This window comes from Aethina tumida, chromosome 4 (assembly GCF_024364675.1).
Source record: "Aethina tumida isolate Nest 87 chromosome 4, icAetTumi1.1, whole genome shotgun sequence".
Taxonomy (NCBI): Eukaryota; Metazoa; Arthropoda; class Insecta; order Coleoptera; family Nitidulidae; genus Aethina; species Aethina tumida.
The window spans coordinates 11,044,335-11,068,096 of NC_065438.1; the positions used below are offsets into that span (position 1 = coordinate 11,044,335).

Consider the following 23,762-nt stretch of genomic DNA (forward strand, 5'->3'; position numbering starts at 1 on the left):
CGTAAATATTTTACGTTTTAGTTTGTTGCAGTGGATAATTATACTTAGATGTAAATTAACTGTAAATGATAGGAATAGAGAAATCGAAATGTTGGAATCAGGAGTCGATCAGATCCAAATCGCAGGTAAACTCAAAGGCACAAAGTGTTGTGTCTCGCTTGTGTACACTGACTCTACTTCAATGGTAGACCAACGAAAACTACCGCAAATAAAAATCAGTATTTTCGATTGAGAGCCAATAAGGCCGTCCTCTTCGCAACTGCTTGGACAACCAGAAAACATTACCGGACCTTATATCACTCCAGTCACGGTAGGGAGACGCTTGACGAATATGCAGTGATGGAGAAAGTGTGAAAGATAAATTCGCATCTGGTCCAGACAAAGTGTTCCACGAAATAGTTGAAGAAGTTAGCCTTTCCAAGGAGATTTTTTCATGATATTCCTTATAATGGCCATACAGAGTCAAGGTGTGTCTAGATATGATATACGTAGCTACAATATAATTTCGCATAGAACATAGGCCAATATACTTCAAGAAGAATTGAATAACTTGAAAGAAGATATACAAAGAAGGGGTATAATAAAAAAATTAATGATTTTTAAGTACTATAAATATAAATTTATATTTAAACTATCACAATTTTTAAAATTTTACGGTACGATTACTATTTATACAATAAAATATATTTATTTATTTATACTTATACTCTACTTTTTATTCTCTGACAAGTCTAAACATTCTTGAAGTAAAAACCTATTTGGGAGTAGTTTTAGAATGAAAGTTTTAATACTTGTCATTGTTTCAATCCTAATCGAAAAGTAAAAACACAATACAGATCAAAGTGTCTTTCCATTGACTGTTTTTAAGTAGATTTTATTTCTGTACATTTAATTTTATTGCTGACATCTTGAAATTGAACGTATCGATCAGAATAATTTTAAATACAAAGAATGCACAACAAATAAATTTAAATTTATTCAAATTTAATTAATTTATAAGTTAGGTAATATTTCAAGAAAACTTGAACTATAAAACAACCAATATTGTTTGCGGCGTGTGTCTATTTAATTTTATACCCAACACACAGCCTAATAAGATTTTTATTTCAGCGTGCGATATTGAAAAATATATTTGCGGAAATATTGCGACCACATTCATGCAATTTCTGACACGAATTTAACTTTATCGCACCTTATCTTATTGGAAATTGAAGTTTCTTGATTTCCCAAGACTCTGAGTGCAGTTTATCGCATCAGAAATCATGTCAGGAAGATTACATGGGCCGGAAAATATTTGCAATTTCAATTTGTTTCAAAACAACTTTTTCACTTTTCGTCTCTATGAGGAAATTTTCGCGAGATATACGATATGATTGCGCCACTTTTGGGCTATCAAAATTCGAATTTTATTTTAGTCGTGCTTCGATTTAACTTTCACCATTTTTTTTTACTTTAAAATGTGTTTCTAAATGTGTCAGATATTTTGAAAAATAATTAACGCAAAAATGTTTTTAGGTTAAAGGTAATGAATATTCTGAAAATTGGTTTAATTCTAAATCATCAGGTACCGAAAATATATTTTAGCATTTTTGTGTTAATCTGAATTTATTACTTGAAAGCTTTTTAATTTAACTGTGATGTTTTTTCCTGCATTGTATTTAACATTATTGGATTGAAAATTGTGTATCAAATACTCCTCTAATTCGTCGAAATTTTCTTTACCAGTGCAAAAATCAGATTAAAGACCAGGAGAGGAAGAAAAGAAGGTATAGGATATTTTTGTAATAAAAAACGAATTTTAATTTATATATTTGTTGATTTAAACCAAATGAAGCATGTCTTTTATATACTCAGTGACAAAAAATATACAGCACCAATTGCTCAAATTTAATATTGTTTTGGTAAAACATAGATGTTATAACAAGGATTATACGAATAAAATTTGGAATCTTCGACATGTCTAAGACCTTTCAAATTTCCAAATCCTCTCCAAACTTCCGTTCGACAAAAATCTGGAAAGCTGTCACTCAATAATATGCAAGTCAGTTTTGGAAATCTTCAGTCCATTTCAATTTCGCTTCAGTAATAGGGAGACATCCTATTGGTGTTCTAGAATGTAGATTGGATGATGTAACTCCGTTACTAAATCAAGAGCTTCGAGAATGGAATTTATGCTGACTATCTACCATGGGGTCAAACTTATTCAAAGATCAACTTCTTTAGTCGATAGAAAAGGCATTCTGCTCTTCATAATAATTCAAGACCACATGTTTCATTAGAGTGTGAAAGAAAGCTTCGAAAAGTTAAATTGTACATCATTCTCCATATAATATAATATTTTTCCATGTGACTATTATTTATTTTTATCGTTGTCCAGTTTTTTACTGAACTGACAGTTTCTCTCTGTTTGGTCTAGAAATAATATTCGTCATGCCAAAATCAGCCAATTCAGAACATGCTGTATAAATAAACTTATTGGTTTATTTTGCATGTTAAAGATAAATTTTCATATTTAAATAATCTAGTTTATTTCAGTGCCAATTTAAAACAGCCTAAAGGGTAAACGATTTTCCCATTTAATGACATTTACAAATAAACCGTGAAAACACTTTCAAATTTTAAAATATTTTTATTAGGAAAATGTTATCACCATCATATATTTTGTGTAAAACTGTACAAAGAGGTAAAAAGCACGAAATTCCCATTAGTGAATAATTTATAAATATTTAAATATATATTTTTATGGTTAAATGATTTTTAGGAAATAATATAATAATAGAATTTGATATTTTCTTTTTTGCACATTAATTGAAGAAATAATCCATTGTGAATGTTCTAGTGAAGCAATGTAATCAATTACTTGGTCTTTTGAGGGTGCAGGCAGTCCACTCACGTATCAAATTAGAGTTAGTAAATTGAGTGACCCCCTTCATATACCATCTAATTATACCGATGCAGTAAATCGTCGTCAGCACACACCTAATCGGATTGCACAACATTTACGTTACGAATATTACTGCAACCAATAGTTTGACGAAAGCCACGTTAGAGAGGAATATCGGATATAGCGTCTGGCCGTATTGGAAGGTATCCCATCAACACATGTCCATTTGGCGTCGATGATTTCGGGAGTTAACCTCGTTTCGGTGCCGAGGTTGGGCGATGCAGACGTTCGAAATGCCGTATGCGGAAATGGAGGCGACAGCCCCAACATCGTATTCGGATTGCGAACTTATCGGATTCGGCGTGGCGGGGAGGGGGGCAACTTAATATTTAATTACGGACTCACTGCCGCCCTAATGAATTGTGTTACGATTAAGATGAATGGCTTCATTATTACGCGATTAATTTTTACTCGAGTTTAATCTGACACCCAAAGTTTTGCTCATTGAAGGTGGTAATTGAAATCCGTTTACTACCGGCTTCACTGCTTTATTTCGTTCCGATGCTTTAAAAATAGATTCGTCACGAGTTCATTCTCGTCCGTTGTGTTTTATTGCTCTACAAAAGTTTAGTTTCGGGCTAAATATTATAATTTATTAATGAAAATTACGATGGATTAACTAAAGTTCGGCTGTTGGGGTTATCTGTAAGCTTTTGACCTCATCTGACTTCATAAATTTGCCATTAATGTCGTAAAAGTTTTTACATTTTTGGCAGCTTTACGAGGGCCAAAACTGTTCGATTTATCGGAAACTTAGTCAGTTGTTGAGTTTTAAAACTATCTTTAGTCTTTGTTGGAAATTAGATGCATATTTTAAACTTATTCTTGCTTACCACATCAAGTACAAACTTTAAGTTAAATAACTGACAGTATTCAACCATAAAAGCATCAATTTTAAAAAATTAAAATCGTTACAAACCTTCAGAGCAGCTCATAGTACAGCAGCTGAATGGACTAAAGGGTCCATTTCGAGGCACAAACCGCATTTCCAACATGGAATAGTGGTAACAAGGCATAAAAGAAATTTTATTCAAATCGCTTTCGTACGTTGTTGAAAATATGAAATTTAATGCAGTATTTCCTGTTTAACGCCGATTTTGCTGTTGAATTGCAATTTCACGGGCCACACCAGGCAAAAAGCTTAGGGACTCGAGACAAGACGCCATAAAAACTGAAGTTGAGCAGTCAATATTGAACTCATCTGCATTAGAATATCCAAAGTTTAGCTATCAGGATTATCTAAGTTTTGACCTCGTATGACTTCATAAATTTGCCATTAATGTCCTGGAAGTTTTTGGCATTTTCACTCGGTGATTCGCGGGGGAACGAACCGCTATACGCTGAAATTTTATCGGTTCATTGTTTGGGTATTCTGAAAGTTTCGGTACAATTTTTATTACGGGATACGTTGTACATAATATTATTGCACTTTTTATTTTATGAATCTATAAATTATTTTGTGAACATTATATGTTATGCATTGTTTGTTGGTGAATCAAATTAAATAAATAAAACAGTTTAAAAATTCTTTCAGAACTAAGGCAAAGTATTAATTTATATTATTAAAAGACTTGGAATAGTAATATTAATTGTTCATGTAATGATTTCAAGACTTACTTAACTAATAATTCTACTGAAATTACAGAGAATTTCATTCAAATATTTTTCATCTATTTTCCCACTTGGTTATTTAAAAATTTATGAATTATTGGAATATTAATAATTAAATAAATCATTGTATATAATTATTTTAAGTTATAAATAGTTTAAAAGTCTTTTAATTTAACAGTACTTAGGTCAATCATAATTTATATTGTTGTCTCTGAAATGTTAAAATGAGCATATAAATAATTAGATTGTTCAATCCATCCTTCCGTCACAAAATTTTATTTTTAGACGACCGTGTCCTTATATTCAGGTATAATTTTTAATAATTTTTAACTTTGTTTACAGTTAAAAGTTTAATTATGTTATTCCCTCTCAGATTATTTTATTAAAACATAAAAATAAACAAATATATATCAAAGCACTTCTCATGTTTAATTAAAGTTTAGATCAAACAAAAATATGAATATATAAATAATTTGTAATACGTTTTCTAATTTAAGTTATAAAGAAATCCAATTATCTTAATATTTTATATACGAGTACATATTACAATTTATGAAGGAAATCAAATTACTTGTGACTTGATTTACGTATATCAATTTTAAAGAAACATATTTAACTTTAATAATACAACCTCATAAAAGCGACAAAAATTGCGTAAATTAATATTTACGTTGTGAATGAAATTGAATTTCAACGTATACATTTCAAATTATCATCGATCTGTAAATAACAAAATATACAGCAATATATCGTATATTAAAGGTTTTAAATTATTGTTTTCACCGTAAATATTCCCCGACAATGGTATCGTTTTGTAGTCATACAATTTAATGCCGAAATAAAAAACACTACAACTCCATACAGTTGCATCAGTTGAAATATCCAAAAATAAACGTAAAATATCTCTAAACAAGCATCCTACCATTTTATTGTGTAATATTAATTAAGCATATTTTATTAAAATCTCTTGACTTATAAAACTTTTATTATTCGAGTAATTAAAAAACTGAAACATGCCAACAGTAATAAAAAATGGATGTTCAGCATTACAAAATACTTGAGGACAAGGGGTTTCACTCACAAAAGACACGCAGGGGTGCTACAATAATATGAAATATAAAAGCGTTGTGTAGCTTCCATAAAAACCCAGCAATACGCGTCGAAATGTTCTGCGTTAATGCCGTTATGAACGCAAAACGCTTCGATGGAATAGGCTGGATGCCTACCGGGGTCCTTCCAAGTGATAATTTCCACAATCTGGCCGGTTCATCGCCGATTAAACCCCTTGGACAACCGATGAAATTAAGATAAGATTAATCAACAAAAATATCCAGTTAATGGGAAAGACTAGCCACTTTGCCACTGTCTCAAGTATAAATTATTTTGGTTTATTAGTCTTCTTTGTGGTTAATTTTGAGCAACGCCGTTCCTACTTGCTACAATGTAGTAATTAATTTACTTTAAGACCATCCTATTTACTGTAACACCGTTTACTACAGGACAATGGGGCGAAATTAACGATGACAGCGTTACCCAACTAGAATTTTATGGATGCAGTATGCAGGAAACCATTACGATATGGAACACGCATCTCCTGGCGTATAAGAACATGATGTAACGAATATCGGGCAATTTGTATCGTTAGTGACATTTAACACATTGTTAAGATCATCCGTGATGTACTCATAATGATCACATTACTACTAAATTTACTGAATCGGAAATAAAAATGTTCTTCAAGCGTACATCCAAATAAACTTACATAATGAGAAAAGGGGAGGAAAAATTTACAATATAAAAGGGAATTATTATAATAATGTTCAGCAATATAAAATCGGATTGCACAGTTTGCCTGCTTGATTATCCAATACGTTTTGTTAATCCCCTTCAAGCAGTAATCCACGTTTATGTATTTAATGGAGGCGAAGGATTACGAACTTTTTATTTATTTAATTAACTAACTTCAAGACTGTCTCATTGCGAGCAACAGGAACACAATAGTACGAAATTAATGACCACAAAACTTTTCAAAACTAGACTGGCGAGGATTTTAATGGGGTGCAGTAAATTGTTTAGATGCGAGACTTAAATCTATTACTGGAGAATAGTTTTGTATGTCAAATACAAGTTTTGTACATTAATCCTTTTAAATATTTTGAGGAATTCACGTAATTCGAGTTGTACACGAAAGAAAGAGTTTAACTGTCTTTATTGTTTTCTCTTTATCTGTGATGATGCTCATAAAACAAAGGTACAATTCAACAATTATCAGAAAGTCTTGTTAACGAAGTCGCAGCAGTAATCTTTGGGTACAATTACAAAAGGTTATCTCCGTCAATTGTGTTTTATCAGGCATCCACGAATGTGAAACGTCTATCTGTAAATTATCTATCGACGACACGAAAAACTTCGTCCGGCTTACAAAGGGTCTAATAAAACGACAACAGTCCCAGATTCTTGGAAGGACCCCACGTGTGCGTAAGAATAAAAAGCCATTATCACACAACTATCATACAGCAACAAAAAGAAAGGAACAATGATATCGGGAGAAACGTATTCGGAAAACAGTAGGCCTACTCACATATTGCCGAGTTATCTGCGAAAATTACAGAAATATGATGGTGTAACTGTTTTTACAATTGTTTTTATGGGGAAGCGTGTTCATTGCTTTTGCTCTTCACGTACCACGGTTTTCCAAGCACTTTCAGATATTTACAAGTGTTTATATTTAAGTGCTGTTGGGAATTTGAAAATAGATACTGGAGTGATAAAAGAATGGGAGTTCAACCGAAAAATTATAAATTAAATATTATTTTCTAAATTAGTCAATATAAAAATAAATTAAGGGGTAGGAAAGTTTTCTGGACTAAAGTAATTTAATTAACCAATAGTTCTGTGATAATGACGTTTTTAACATCATATTTCTTTAGAATTAATTCTTGAAATTTAGAAGTAAATTTACTTTTATTTACATTTCTTATTTGTTATACGATATTATTTTGATAGAGTTAAAGTCAAACAAACAGTTGATTAATTATGAATCTTTTTATCTATCTCAAAAACTGTAACTGTTAGACGAAATCAAATGTATATTTTACATTCAAAAATTATCCAGGAACAAACAGTTGAAAAATATTTTACACCAAATTGAAGTGAATATTTCAATGAAGATGAAAATATTTATATGTTATATATAACATATTCTTCTAAAAATATTTCAGAAAAATGTGTATATTTCTAAAATGTAAATTATAATAAACTATTAATATAGTTTCCAATTTTTAAAATTCATATCTGATACACATTTTTTATATTCTCTATTTACCGCATGAGGAATCCTAATCAAAATGAAGTATATGTCCTTTGGAGCATGTAACTAGTGAGGGTAGGAATATAAAATTTGTGTACGTTATGTCTTATCCAGTATAATTAAGCCTCCCTCATCTGAAACATTACAAACGATTTATCCCGAATCTTTTGGCATAAAAGCGACGCCGCCTCATATATGCAGAACGCCACTGTGTGAAAGAGCCCAGACAGCCGAGAAATGATACAGATGCGGATCAGATGCGTTGCGAGATACCTTCCACAAGGATTGAAGTAAATTTGCGCTTTTCGTATTCAAATGGTTTTCTTTGCGGGACGCAGACAACCCCACCTATGTGCAAGCTCCGTGCGCCCCCTTTTGATTGGATTAGTCCTTACTACTTCATATTTCAATATGTAGATTGCCTTGTTCAAGACCGGAGACCGGCAACAACATCGCAATCGGAATTTACGCCGGTTGTGTTTTGAGATGGGGGTGACGTTATTTATTGCTGATTTTCAACGGGATTTTTGCCATTATGTCGCCGAAAGACGGTTTCTCTCAATGTGAAAAGAACGTATCTATAAATCTCATCCTCTTGAAACCAATTGCAACACTTAATTTTCAAAATATGCGGTCTGATTGATCTAGCAACAAAATTTCGCCCAATTATAACGTCTAATTTTCTAAAAGTTACAACTTTAAATTTTAAAAATAATTTTATCATTCTAAGTACAGTAGTTATCATTATTATAGCGACTTTTCTGAATTGAAGTGGACAATATAGTAATATTAATTTTAAAAGGAATGTTATTTCATTTAACACTTTACAAAATGTTCTTTTTGTTATAATTTTGGCATTTTTGGTTTCTAGAGATTGGGCAGGCAGGGCATATATACTTTGGTTTTTTAACCAATCCGTTACCATTTTGAATTTATTTTTTGAATTGTTCTCATGTTGAAACAATTATTAAGGGCATCATTTCTTCAATATATGGAAGAAAATTGTTGTTTAATATATCCGTGTACTAACAGCTACTTTAGAAGAGGTATCCTCAGAGTATAATAGAAATGAACATGTTTTACAGTGGGTATATTAAAATTTCTGTATAGTTTTCTCCGTTAGAAGGTTTAAGGGGCACACTAATGTGAAATTTAAAAATTAGCACGTCAAAATTTGAGGAGTTTAACAATAATATAATTATAAAATACGCATATAACTTGATTATATGACTTAAATGGATAAATTTGAAATATTTATTAAAAAACTATTAAAATCAGTATTTATTTGGATTTGTATGTATCTTTTAAATGGTTAGAGTAATCGATTAAACACATGAGACCATTTTTGTAGAGCGTTTAATTTCCTATAAAAATATATGACATGGCATTTTATAATATCTTCTAAAAGGTTAAGAGTTATGAAAAAATTGTAAGCTACTTTTTTTGATGGATTTTTCCATATGGGACTAAAGAAAAAATGGAAAATTGAGATGATGAAGACCAACAATATAATCATTATAAACAAATTGATAAGAAACATTTTAATTTTGTTTTAATTTTCTAAGATGTATAATGAATATTCTTAAATTACACATAATAACAAAAACATTTTACGAAATAAAAATATTAAACTATTTTTTGTTTAATTTTTTATCATGCTTCGATAAAATATTTATTGTAGTTAAATTTCGCTTAGTGTAATTTCAATATTAAACGATAAAACATTAAAGCTTGTTAATTCACAGCATTGCATAAGCAGAAAGTTCAATGGAACGGTGGTGTGAGTTAATTTTTCATTAACATTTGATTAAGAGCTAATCGAAACACAAAACATACACGGCCTTTTGTGAAATTTAATTTGCACAGTTACAATCTAACGGTGATATAATTGTAGCGGCACAGCGTTCACTGTGTTCATTGCCCGTCGAATGTGTCTTTGATTACTGAATGTGTTGTAACAGTAATTCACTATTTATTAACGTCGATGATACTGATTTGAATACAATGCTTTGTACTTAGTGCGAAATTACGAAATTAGCGTATTATTCATTCTAGATGCTCGCTTCGGCCGTTTATTCAAACACACTCAATTTATGGCGGAGTAAATATTTAAAATATCGTGTCACCATATCAAAAACCAATATTTAATGGGCTTCGATCAAATATTTGCACGCAATATGCGAATAACCCGGTTAATTCACGAATTCAGCGTGGACAAGTGCGAGGATACGGTCCTGTAGTGGTGGAAAAAGTGATATCTGGTCGCACACGAATCCTTGTGGAAGCGCCGCTGAACGTGATGTGTCGGATTGCAAGGGGATGATAGAAAGGGAGAGAGTCCGGAAAGTTGAAGGTCGTTGATAAAAAGTCGATCAACTCGTTTTTCCCCATCATCCAACGCAAAATATTCCGAAACAATACAACGAAACTTCGTCCTACTGAAGGTGTGAACTAAATTCTCGGTGGTTTTATGAGATGAGTGAGCATGTTGATGGTTTGTGAACTACACAAATCAAACTGGATTTATTGGTTGTCTGTTGTATTTGATGAATTGTAATAAATATCTGTAAGTGCGGTTCTAGAACGAAAAGTGATATCTGGTCTCACATGAAGCAGCAATGAACATGATGTGTTGGGTCGCAATGGGGCAATAAAAAAGGGACGATATGGGTTCAGGAAATTTCGTTTTAGTAAAGTCGGTCATTGTGTTTTTTAATAAACAATAAATTCTAACGGTTTTGAACTTGACATGCTTTTTATTGGGACCTTGAAAGAGTTGCCTGGAATTTCGTATGATAATGCTCCTGCAAGGAAGTATTGTATCTAACCTTAAGTTTCAGTAGTACTTTAGTATAAACAAAGTAATTTTTTATTGGTTTTGAAAATGTCTATTTTTGTACCAAATAAAGTATATTTGTAGGGAATTTTATTACATTATTTTATTCAAAAGAAATCTGCCGCTGAAACATATTTGAAGACAAATAATGCTGCCAAAAAGATGGGACTAGTGATGCATGGCAATACTTTTGTTCCTTATATTTTAAAAAATGCTTTTTACTTTATGAAAGAAACAGTGAGAACTTATTCAAGGTCCTAATACACTGCTTCAAGAAATTAATACACCACCTATATTTTTTTCTATGCTGCAGAACTTGACCCAATAGAACATATCTGAGACATTCTTGGGAGATCTTTAAGGGATATTCCTAACCGTCTGAATAACATAAATGATGTGGAACATCTGATTGAAATTTGGGAGAATTTGGACCAAAAAGAACTTCGAGCCCAGATAGAGGTGGAAATACCCCATATGAAGTTCAAATTTTTACTTGTTAGAAACATCAAGTTTTGTTAATTTTATTTTTTTTTTTTTAGAAAAACAATGTTTAAAATTTTTTGTAACAATTATAAAAAGGAACCCTATTTTTAAATATTTTTCCCATATTCAGAAAATATTAATAACTATCAATCAGTATTGGTATGGTGCGTTTCTTGGAGCAGATAAACAGTAATAAATAAAATGGAATTATGCGCATAATGAACTAACATTATTATAATATTAATGTTGCTCTATTGATTTATACCTGGATTAGCATTGAGTTAAATTAATCTTTAATAAGTTAACATTAAAGTATTGAATTATGGATTCAATTACCACGATTAAAATGCAAAATAGATGCAAATGGCAAAATTCAATTGAAATTGTCGAAAATCCAATGCATACATTAACAACTGAAATTTTACACTGAACAAATAACAGTTATTAACAAAAATTTACAAAGCCTAAAAATCATGTCTGTTATTAGATAATGACCGACTTAACCGAAAAACGTAATCATCGCTCGACAAAGCACGTCTATCTACGAACAAAACCACCAAACTCACCCTGGAACTCTTTGCGTGCCGCCGAAACCGATGTGACAATGTTGGCCACGTGCCCCATCACGGTGGCGAAGAGCAGCAGCCCGAAGAGCAGCTGAAAGATCACGAACACGTACTCAGACTTGTTCCTCGGGCGTGGCAGGTCGCCGATGGTGGTCAGCGCCAACGTGCACCAGTAGTAACTTTGCAAATACGCCTTCACGTTGTCTGTACTTTCCGAGTCACTGTACACCCAGTTTTTCGAACCGAAACCGTCGTTCTTCAGTATGATGTGAAACACGCACCCGTTCCAATGGAATATGACTAGGAGGTAGTGGATGAGGCTGCTGGAGCGGAACAAGTTCGGATAGTTTGTGTGGCGCTCCGTACGGTCCATGAACGCCCAAAATCTGCAAGAAAAGAATTGAGTTTTATCGGGAAACCATATTGTTAAAAGACAATTGAGTAAGTAGGTGACAAACCTGTAGATCTTAACCAATCTAAATGATCGAAGGATGGAGTTGAAGCCTATGGACAGATAGAGAAAGTCCAGGGGCAACAGGCACAAACAGTCTATGTAGAAGGTGGTGGAGTTCATGTAGTGGTTTCGTAACTTTGTGGAGTCCGTCTGCAGGACGCCGTCCTCCAGGTAGCCCGTGCGGAAATGGAACACGATGTCCATCAGGTACAAAAAGTCCGCGAAATAGTCCAGGCAAAACCACACCAAGATAGTGTTAGCTGCAATCATCAAACCGTTAGTTGTACACTGACAATCAGCACAAAGCAATTAAGTCTTCTTTTGATCATCTAACAATGAGAGTCGTCCCCCTTTTATCCCGACCCTACACAAGTATTAATTAAATCGTTGTAATGACAGGACGGCAAATAAGGTTAAACAGCGAGTGCACATTGAGGTCAAGATGAAACGACTGAAACACCGGACAGAAATGTCATGTACAATTCTCCGTAGAATTATGATCATAAGACGAGCTTCAACCTGACCACCGCTTCAAGCTGACACCCCAATAAAGTTTCTTGCCGCACACGACAAGACAATGTAGTTTCTGCACGGGCCACGTCTTAATAATTTCGCAACGTGAGCGAATACGGCTGAAACTTGTGAAACATGACTCCGTCGTTCTCTCGGCTTTGGAGATTCGACTTTTTGCGACATGTCTCGCTCGTTAATAAAATTTTCACAAGTGCTCACTGTGGCGGTGTTTTGCCGCCATTACGATAGATACTGTTTAAATGGGTAGTGGCGAGTGCATTGTTTTTTTGCCTGTTGGGGTTATGAGGTTACATTTATCCGCCTAGGCAATTTGATAATGTATACAAATACGGCGCCGTAACATACGGGCTTTAAAAATCATTTATATACATATAAAATATGTAGAATAATAATTAGTTCAACCTAGAAAATGTTTCGTCTTGTATTTACAATTTAAAAGGTTTTCATAATTCATGTTGAATTTCAGAATTCTTTAACCGATTAAAAATTATTAAAACAATGTAGGAACTAAGACTGTTTGTTCAATCCAGAAAATTCTTTCTGTACTTTCTCTGTATTTACAATTCAATAGTTTTTTATATTTCATCCTGAATATAAGAATTCTTTAACTGATTAAGCAATATTAAAAAGATGTGATAAAATAATAATTAGGTACATGTTTGAATTAACACTAACTGTTGAACCTGTAAAAATTCATCTACATTTTTCTCTTATATTTGCATGTCATGTAATTGCAATGTTTTGTCATGAATGTAGGAATTCTTTGATTGATTAAAAAAATATCGAAATAAATGATAAAACTATCAGATACATGGTTAAACTAACACCTTTTGTTCAACCTAGAAAGTTCCTCTATATTTTCCACTTGAATTTAAAATTCATGAAAATTTATTGTTTATTTTATTACACTATAAAGACCATGCAGTAAATAAATTTACCTTTATTATAATTTTAAATTTTTAGCACTTAAAGGAAATATATTAAGTTTCAGGTGTATAAATTTGTCGACCACATTTTATAACCTAGATAATTTAGTTTTGGTGTGCTTAGTTTTATTACATACATTTTGCATAGTAAGTAACTTTTTATTTATACTTTTTATGATCTGCATGATAAGAATTTTTACTTCTGAATTTTACCATGTTTCATTTACACAATTTTATAAGAAATGTTACAAGGAAAATATATCTTAAGTATATATTTTGTCATGTGTAAAGACCAAGGAGTGTTTTAAAGCACTGATGCAATGAAATTCTAGCTACTATATCGTCCTCTAAGACATATTTTCTTGGTTCATATTAACAGTTTACTTTATTTCCTTAAATTTAAGGTGACACTTGAATTTCAGCTATTTTATCTTGACTTGTGTTTAAAAAATCACTGAAGAACGTCCTTATTATTTTTAATATACGTCATAGTCATAAACTACAAATAATTTCATATATCCATTAAGATAACAGGATTATACAAATGGTTGACAATATTTCCTTTAGCATACACTTTATGAAACCCCAAAAACGTGTTTTGTACTTATAAATTACACACGTAGACGCTTTCACACATATTACTTCTTAACACAAAACAAAGATTTACTCTTATTCTGTGACAATAAATATTATTTACTATCACCACACAATAAAAAAAAAACACATTTATGGTATAATTGTATGAATTGTACATCGTGCATTACCAAAGTTAAATACTATTGTGCTTTTAAACAGATTACCCAAACATCAATCACATTGAATAAACATGTTAGTGTGCTTGTTGCTAATTACAATTTTTTCGATGTTCCAACAAAAATCACCAAACGTATTTTCCAAACAAACGAAAATATTTTGCGTAATGACAGTGTAATGGCGACGCTATTAGTACAAATATTATTTTTAATGTGCGGTTTCACATTAAACAGGCATATTTTCGGATGTCGAGGTAAATTACAGCATTCATTTCTGGCCAACGCCATCACACGAACATATGTGTCCGAAAACCATTATTTCGTTTAATACAATTTATTTTTGTGTTATATGAATTGAAGTTTAGCTAATTAGACAATTAATAAATAATAAAACAATTCTAGAGGCTCAGGAAACATTTATTTTACTTCAAATAGCATATGGAGACTTCCAATCTTCAACAAAATGATTCATAAAACATAAAATACTCTTAAAATACTTAACAGACACTTTGGAAAATTAAAAAAGATTTTTAAATTTAGAAGTAACAAACAACTCCAATATACTGTAGTAATGTCATTACTGGAAATCATGTATTGTGATTCAATCTATTCAATTCTAAAAGCTTTTAAGAAGAAATAGATCAAGGAGTAATATATTTGAAAGCTAAATAACTTCCTGGAATTATTCATTGTATAAAATCTAAATAATCTTTGTAACGTCAAAAATATATTGAAAATCCTTATAACTATTTAAATATTTGATTGATATTATTATTAATATATTTATTGTATAGAAATGAAGATGCTGTATTATTGATTTCTGTTGTTTGGTTTAAATCTAGTGATAAATTCGAAGTCATACTTACCATCAATTTCTCTGAAGGCAAAGCGGTAAATAATGACCCAAAAATTATAAAGGAATGCTAACGACACTACCATGGACCAGTAGTAGCACAGCCTACCCGCAGGGTCGAACACAAACGACCAATTCGACGAACCGGATCGTAGCCTCGAACTATACGAATCCACCCTGCGGAATCCGTATCGACTGGAACAAAAGACCGTTAAATTAATTTTAAACAGAACAAAAGAATAAATTCAAATACAAAATGCATCAGATAATCTCCAATCTGATTAAATAAATCACCATAGTACATTTCGCAGGAATTATTGGGGCCGTTAATAACAGAAATATGCAGGTTTTATCTGGATAACACCATATATGACAGTGCAAAAAAAACACCGTTTATGAAAATAGGTTTTGTTGCTGCTATTTTCGAATGTCAAATGTATATTTGTAAACACTTTTAAACACAGATATACAGGACAATAACGGCTTTTAAAATTATCATTAGACGCGATTACCAAGTTGGTAAGTAAAAGGATTTGAAAGTTTTAAACTAGCAATCATTACGTATTTACGTCAAACGAAGTAGTTACTTGTACAGTTACCCGAGAAGTTAAAATTCCGGATTTAAACGATTCGTTAATTTACTCCGGAATTAATTTAACATTTAAATATTCCTGAAATTTTCTTCCTTCTGGAAACCTCCCGTTCGTACTTTCGCCGCAGCGAAAACTTCCCAACATAAACAGCCCACAGACACGATCCATTTTGTGACATTTACCTCAAGGAGGTTTTACAGATATTTGTGCATTTTTAATTTTTGGTATGATGAATATACAGGGTGATTCACCTACATCAATCATCAGAAAAAATTTATAGAGAATCAACATTTCGAAAACGGCTGATAATCAAAATAAATCTAAAGATTTAATTTGGTGGATAACTTTGCACAAGAAATTTTAATTTACATAAATAAACCTGAAATCTGTAAATATCATGTTAGAATGATACGTCCAAAGAGGGTAAAGTACCCCATCTCCAGACATGTTGATAAATGATTCAACACGTCTGAGAAAAACTAGTAGAACAACAACGTTAGTTATTCAAGGTAACAGCCATCCATTCTTATCCATGGTGAAGTCTCTAAACGATAACAGGTCCCCAGGCATGTGCGGTTTGTCATTGTGCGACACTTACCTCTCGGTCCCGTTGCAGCTACTCGTACTATTAAGATGATTGGAGGATGGGGGGTTCGTTCCGGCCGTCGATCCGGGCGTGTTGCGCCACGCTCCCAGCAGGGGCGCCTCGCCGGAACTCGCCAGCGGTACGCTTGTCGGTAGTTTCAGCCTACCTGCGAACATCACACTCTGTCTAATCATCGCGATTTAATTGAAACGGAACTAAGAAAATAAGCCGGCCAAGTTTACACGACATCAAGGATTTCACCGGGACGGCCAATTATTCTTAGCGTTAGAGAAAACTGGTGCCACTGGCACAATTGTCATTCGTATGATCATCTCCATTCGCCAATTAGAGACGCGGGGGCAAATTAAATAATTAAAGTGTTTCTTAAATACTCGATTCTATTTGAATTTTATTTTCGTAAATTTTATCAAAACGAGTCTGACAATGTTATATATGTTGTCATATATAGTGGTGAAAAAAAGTATTGAATATTTATTTACTTGTTACAAATGCTACTTAATGATTTCACTAATTACAAGTTATTATTTTTTTTTAATAAAAAATCAATTTGGTCTAGCAAAAAGAATGAAATGTTTTTTTATTACTTTTTTTAATACATACTTAATACATTTAATATTTTTTATTAATATATACAGCATTGGCAGAAAATAGAGCAATTTTAAAAAAACATAATGCGACCTATTCATAAAAATTTTAACCCAAAGTTTACCATACTCACTGTTAAACATGGCGACATGTCGGAAATGATATGAGGCTGCTTTTCGGGATTTGGAATGGGTCCTTTCCTTTAAATAGACGGTATCATTTTAATGGACAAAATTAATGTTATAAACTTGCCATGTCAATTTCTCGATCTAAACTCCATTGAAAATTTATGGGAGATAGTAAACAATAAAATAAGACACAAAGATTATAGTAATCAGCAAGATTTATTCACGGTTCTCCAAAAGTCCTGGTAAAATATGGATCCAAATATTATTGACCATCTGTTGCTTTCCATGAAAAAAAAGGTGTTTGGAAGTTATTCATAATAATGAGAATTGTACAATATATTAGTGTAGAACTTATTAAAATACTAATTACAAATTATTTGTAGTAATAAAACATTAAATAGCATAATCTGCTCTAATTTTTGCCAGCATAAAACAAATAATTATCAGAAACATTAAACTCTTTATTTTTTATTGTTTAACTATGAAATTGTTAAAGTTATAATATACATTTTTTGAACATAATAATCTGGCTAAAAATTATTTAAATTTTAAGAAAGTTGCTTTACATTCTGCCAATACTGTACACGCCAAGAAGAGAGGGTTCTAATTTAATATTTATTTCGTAAAACATAGATGTTATAGCAAGAAGTAAACAATTAAAATTTGGTAATGTTTGATATACGTTGTTGTCAAATATACTGCTTAATTGACAATAATATGAATATTTTAAACGAATACTTATATCAAGAAAGTCATGTATATTTATTTACTAATTTTTCTCCATCTTTTTTATTAAAAAATTTTAAAATTTAAAATAAAAAAAATCATTAACAATGTAATTTTATATATATTTTTTTAATATCCCTAAGCTTAGATTTTAGAAGAAATTTTTAAAGGTAAATGAATAAAATAATTTTGTAATGGTAGTAACATTTAGTCTTATGAAGTTGAACTTTTTAAAATGTACCCAACGTCTGGTATTGACTAGGCATTTGTAGAAACCATATATCTTTTTGTCATTTCTGATAAACCCCGACAGACCAAACAAAAAATAAAAAAAATAGAAAGATTGATTTAGTTTCTTCGTGTTCGCGCAACAATAAATTTAATTTCCGACATTTATAAAGACCGCAAGCAACACAGAAATGTGCAGTTCTCAATTCATGTCGAGATAGAAAAACAGAGCCGTTTACCAAGATCGGGGGTTCTTATCAGACGAGACGCGGATAATAAAAAGAAAAATCGAGTGTCTGCTGCGCACACAAACACATACACACATACACACATACAGGGACAGGGAGACAAACCTCGCAAGTCTTTCCTCCTCGCTTTCCTCGACAGGTCCAGTTCACTGGCCGCCGAACTGACGTTGGCAGCCCTGTTGAAGTTGGAGGTCGAGATGCTATCGCGTGATGTTGAAAAGTACCCGTCTTGATGGTAGCTGCCGTGTGACTGACGAGATTTTGACATTCCAAATTTACAGCCCACTAAATCTGAAATTAAATGGCCTCTGTAGCGGACATTTCAGCAGCGGCAGCAGCACCATCGAATTGTTTTCTTTCAGGGTTTTGCAATATTCGAAGTCGCGGAGTCTCCGCTGAACCGAAACCGTGTTTTAGGCGAGGCGAACCACGGAAATGTGCAACTGTGATATTTTTACCACTGAAAATCTTTGTTCTTAGTTATTATTTCAAACATTTTTAAATTTACCAGATAATAAATAAACGAAAACTTTTTTTATAATTTTTAACTAATTCCCACCATCGTTGTTAATTTATTGCAAGAAAAATAGAATAATTATGTTATTTACCATACTGTGTTGAATAGAACAAAACAACAATTTTAACTGAAAATAAATTCTATACAGTATTTTTTATCAAAGTTTTGCTTGATTCTTAAAAATTATATCTGGATGAAATTATCATTTACTGACAAAATATTTTTTCAAATATTAAATTGAAATATAAATAAGAATATTTGTTTAAACTTAGATAATAGAATATAAATATTTTATATACAGGTTATTTTAAAATAAGTTTACCAGAATAATAATATTACTTGTTTTAATATGATAAATAAAAACTTAGTGAAATATTTTTTTACACTATTGAAAATGACTATACCTAATTTTCAATTATCAACAATAGTCTACAAACTAACCTCCTCTTAATAATAATTTACATTTTATAAGGCCATTTTCTCAGAGCAATTCAAATCGAAATGAAAATAATTACGTGGAGTGTTTTCTCATATTAAACTTAAATTTCCCTATGAAAACGGTTTATGTGATATCTAAAAATAATAACAATGGCTGAACTAAAATATTAAAATGGTTTTACAATATCATAAATATTTCTATTACTCATTAAATAAAAAATACTATAAAATTATTTAATTTTGTGTTCACAACTTCCAGATAAACAGCAACAATTTAGAGCAGCATTTCGTCCATTTATTAACCATGAATAGTTTATCGACTGTAATAAAATATTTCTCGGATATAAAGACATTTTCAGCTATACTGAAACATTAAATTTCTTGTTGCAATTATTTTATTCACAAAATTTTTGCAATAAACTTGAGATATTACAAGTAAAATTGTATTTTTAACGTCAGCTTGTAAAATAACTGAATAAAATGTCTTATAATAGAAAATACTAAATTTTATATTAATAAAACGAATACGGAGAATTTAATTAAAAACATACATTTGAATGTATGTTTTCAATTAAAAACCCACCTTCAATTAATCTAAGCACATCAAGGTAATACGTACAGAAATTAGACGTGTATAAATTTATAAGCTCAAACTCTAAAGATGGATTGAAGCGAAGTAAACTTAAGATGTAGTTCTATTGATTAAGCAGTAAATTTGGATCAATTTGCATAATCTATTTTGGAGACGAGTTACTTGACGAATATATCCATGTTAAGCAATTTCTATCCTCATATATTATAATATCTAATATGCATGATTTAGTGAAACCCATGCGTTAAATTAAAATTAATACAGTAAAAACTTTCATTACACACACACACACACACACAGAGCGTAAAATCAATATAAATATAATTACTAAAAATGCTCTTTTAGTGTTGGCACTTACACATATTACATTTTAAAATAATCTAGTTATTAATATGGTTACAACAAATTTATTCGTAATTGAAGGACGGAACGTGAATGTAACTGAATAAAGCGTAGATGGAATTAGTTATTAATCAAGTTAATTAAAAATAATTGCATTCGCAAATATTGACATGCAGCTGTGTAGTTTATCGGTGGAGTTAATATTCGTCTCTATTTACCACACCATCATGCATCAGGTGTGTTAATATTCCGTTAACACATTGTAACTAATTTTCATAACAAGCTGGTTTTGCGGGGACCAATTAATTAAGAGGAGTAACTGGGCAGTTCCTAACGTCTGGGCTCATCGCAGACCCACTATGCAACCACAAGGAGAGCCATGTTCCTTCCGAGAACGAAATCACTCAGGTTACCCCGGATTATCACGTCATGAATATTAATGCAACACACAATTGGAATAATTGCAGGAAGTGGCACTTCCATCAAAAAATTCGGTTCGTTAATTGACCACATTGCCAAGAATTTTTCGACGAAAATTTAATTACACTTGAATAAGTGGCGGTAGAAAAGGGTAGAATATATTAAATACTTAAGCTTGCACCTTACTTATGCCCTTATGCAGGTCGTTTAGGTGAGAAACTGGCGCACCAGATTTAATTAATTAATTGCCTCATTCACGAAACCGCATTACTGCAGTAATTGCCAACAACATTATGATAAAAGCTTTGTTATGTGTTTAATTTTAGAACCAATGCATTAACGTGTCTTGAAGCGAAAGTTATTATAATTAGATCTTGGCTCTTCAAGACGGTTCGATATATTACTATATTACTCTGTTATTAATAGCAATGGAAAAAATTTATTTACTTCCAGGAGCGTAAATAGTTCTAAATTGATAAAAAAATTGAGTTCTTAATTTAACTTTAAGATAGTCCGCATTCTAATTAAAGTGCCTTATGGAAAAAACATGGGAAACATTTATTTCGTTATTTAAAATTTTGTTACTCAGAAACAATTAAGTTTAAAATAAAGAGGGACTTATTTTTATAGAGAATTTAACGCCCTTCAAGGAGAGTGGAAACCACCTCCAACTGTTTTTCTAAAAAAAACCCTATAACGTGTGACTAGTCATTGAAAAGGTGACAAAAACATGAATTCAGCCAATTAATTGCTTTAATATTTTTAAGAAAGTTGAGGGTTGCATAACATAAAAACATTTTGTAAAGTTTAATCACTTTTGAAAGTAACAAAGTCGATTTCCTAAAAATATTCTAATAAAAGTTCAACAAAAAAAAACGGGATAAAAAATATTAAAGTTTGTAACAAGTTTGATCCCCAAGTTTTATAATAGCAACTATATTTTTATTTTAATTTAAGTATGTAGTATTTTCCTCTGCCTCAAGTTGATCAATCATCCATTTTTAAATACTGAGGTAAAAAAATATTGATTATAATCAATTGGTCGTTCAAAAAAACTTCAACATACATCTTAATCAAAATGTAGTATATATATTTACAAAAGGGGAATTTTTGCCGTCAATATATTTCGTGCCTCTTGTTTCACCCAATCAAACTTTTATTTGGCACCCTTAAAACTTTTACTTCTGTAAAACGTGATGTTGAAAACGTGTACTTTCTGTTTTTTATGACACTTCGGGAATTTTTCCACGGTCTTTTGGGTTTTTATTGTAGGAAAAAATTTGAACACCTTACATAATTAACGAGGGGGAAAACATGTGGAGGTTTCACTTCCGATGATCCATGTTGAACTTTAGCATCAGGTGTTGAAAGTTTCGCAATAGTGTCATATGTCAGACGCAGAATCGGGGCGAATATATTAAAAAAGCGATCACGTCGTGCGTCCCTAAAGAACTGAAATTATATTATACAGTCAAATTTCTGGTTTTAAACATGATTCGCATGATTCGTATTCTGTGTGTACCAGAAATGGCATCTCCCGTTTAAATATGTATGATACTTTCATTCAATAAAGTAAATAAACTCAGTTTTTTTCAAATCATAAAGTATTCAGTGTAAATAATTTGTCAATTTATTTCGATCCTAAATTAGTATTAATTTTACATTTATTTATAATACCACTAGTTAAACCTTAATTTTCATTTGTGCTCTATCATAAATGACATTTCCATACAACATACAGTAAATAAGGTCACCAGTCTTTTGAAATCATACAGTATTGATAGTAAAGAATTTAGGATCATTTATTTCGATCTTAAATTAGTATTAATTGATACACTTGTATATAATACTTCTGGTGAAACCTTTCAGATATGTATGTATATCTCTATATATGATATTTCCTGTTCAAATTTCTATCTTCTTTCATCGAATGCAGTCAATAACCTCTGCAATTTTATAATACCATATATGATACTCATCGAATGCAGTAAATAAGTTCAGCCATTTTTTGAAATCGTAAAGTAGGTTTCTATATTATACTACTGATAAAACCTTAGACTAAAGATCATAAATCATAATGATATTTCCGGTTTAAATTAGTTTGATAAGGTTTTCTATATTTCAGTTTTTCAAAATTACATATAAAAGGATTATAAATTAATATTTCACGTGTAGAAAAGTTTAAATTGCCGAATATGTTGCGTCTAATCCAGCCGGAAATAAATATCCGAAAGTTCGCCTTGACACGAGTTCGTCAGCTAATGAGGTGTGAAGGTAGTAGTGTGGTAGTAAGTGGTCGGTGCCGCGTTACCTAAAAGGCTCTGCCTGGAGACACTCTTGAGGACCCGGTGTACGCTTTCCGTACTGGTCTTGTGCGAGCCTGCGGTGGGATGCGCGCACTGAACAGGCGACGTGACATTCAGGCGCGTCCCGCTGCTGCTCAGCCTCTCACCCACCATGCAACCGCCTCCGACGCCGCCGCCGCCGCCGCTGCCGCCACTCGACGTGATGATTCCTGCAAAACCAGACACCGACTTAATATTGCACAACAGAAACTCCACACATGTCAACGCATCAAAATGTGAATCTTCATGTTTTTCGTGTGTAGTGAAAAATGGCAAAATCGTTACAGGTATCAACTTCGTAAACCTGGTAGAAGTTTTTCATAAAATTTAACTCTATCCTCATCTTCTTTTCAATTCAATATTTAAACTTTCTTTAGTATTAATCATACATTTTATTAACTTGATGAGTTTCTTAGAACGTGCTCTTTTCAGTCATTCTTAACTCCACAACTTAACATTTTATCATATAACTTTGGAACTTAATTATATAACTATCTATTTATTCCCTATTGTACAATATAACAACGTAATTCTTAATTGTAGATTACAACTTTTCTTCTGTAATTATGTTTTAAATTTGTACCTTCAAGAATTTTTCTGTCTTGGTCTAATATTCTTTTTAAATTTTGGCGGAGGCGCTAATATACTTAAGGTTTTAATTAATATAATACTGAAAGACAGTGTTAACGTTGGTTGAAGACAATATGTATATTATTTTTTAGAA

The 23,762-nt window shown here is 31.7% G+C and overlaps 1 protein-coding gene across 1 annotated transcript in view; it reads right to left on the bottom strand.

Annotated features, from left to right (window-relative positions):
• LOC109594146 (cyclic nucleotide-gated channel rod photoreceptor subunit alpha) overlaps window positions 1-23,762 on the bottom strand; it is a 153,449-nt gene that overhangs the window by 78,440 nt on the left and 51,247 nt on the right. Inside the window, exons 3-8 of the mRNA XM_049966592.1 lie at window positions 23,005-23,208; window positions 18,490-18,675; window positions 16,461-16,614; window positions 15,283-15,464; window positions 12,209-12,464; window positions 11,751-12,136 (exon numbers count right to left, since the gene is read on the bottom strand). Of these exons, the coding sequence (XP_049822549.1) occupies window positions 11,751-12,136; window positions 12,209-12,464; window positions 15,283-15,464; window positions 16,461-16,614; window positions 18,490-18,675; window positions 23,005-23,208 (1,368 nt within the window). The remainder of the gene's footprint in view (window positions 1-11,750; window positions 12,137-12,208; window positions 12,465-15,282; window positions 15,465-16,460; window positions 16,615-18,489; window positions 18,676-23,004; window positions 23,209-23,762) is intronic.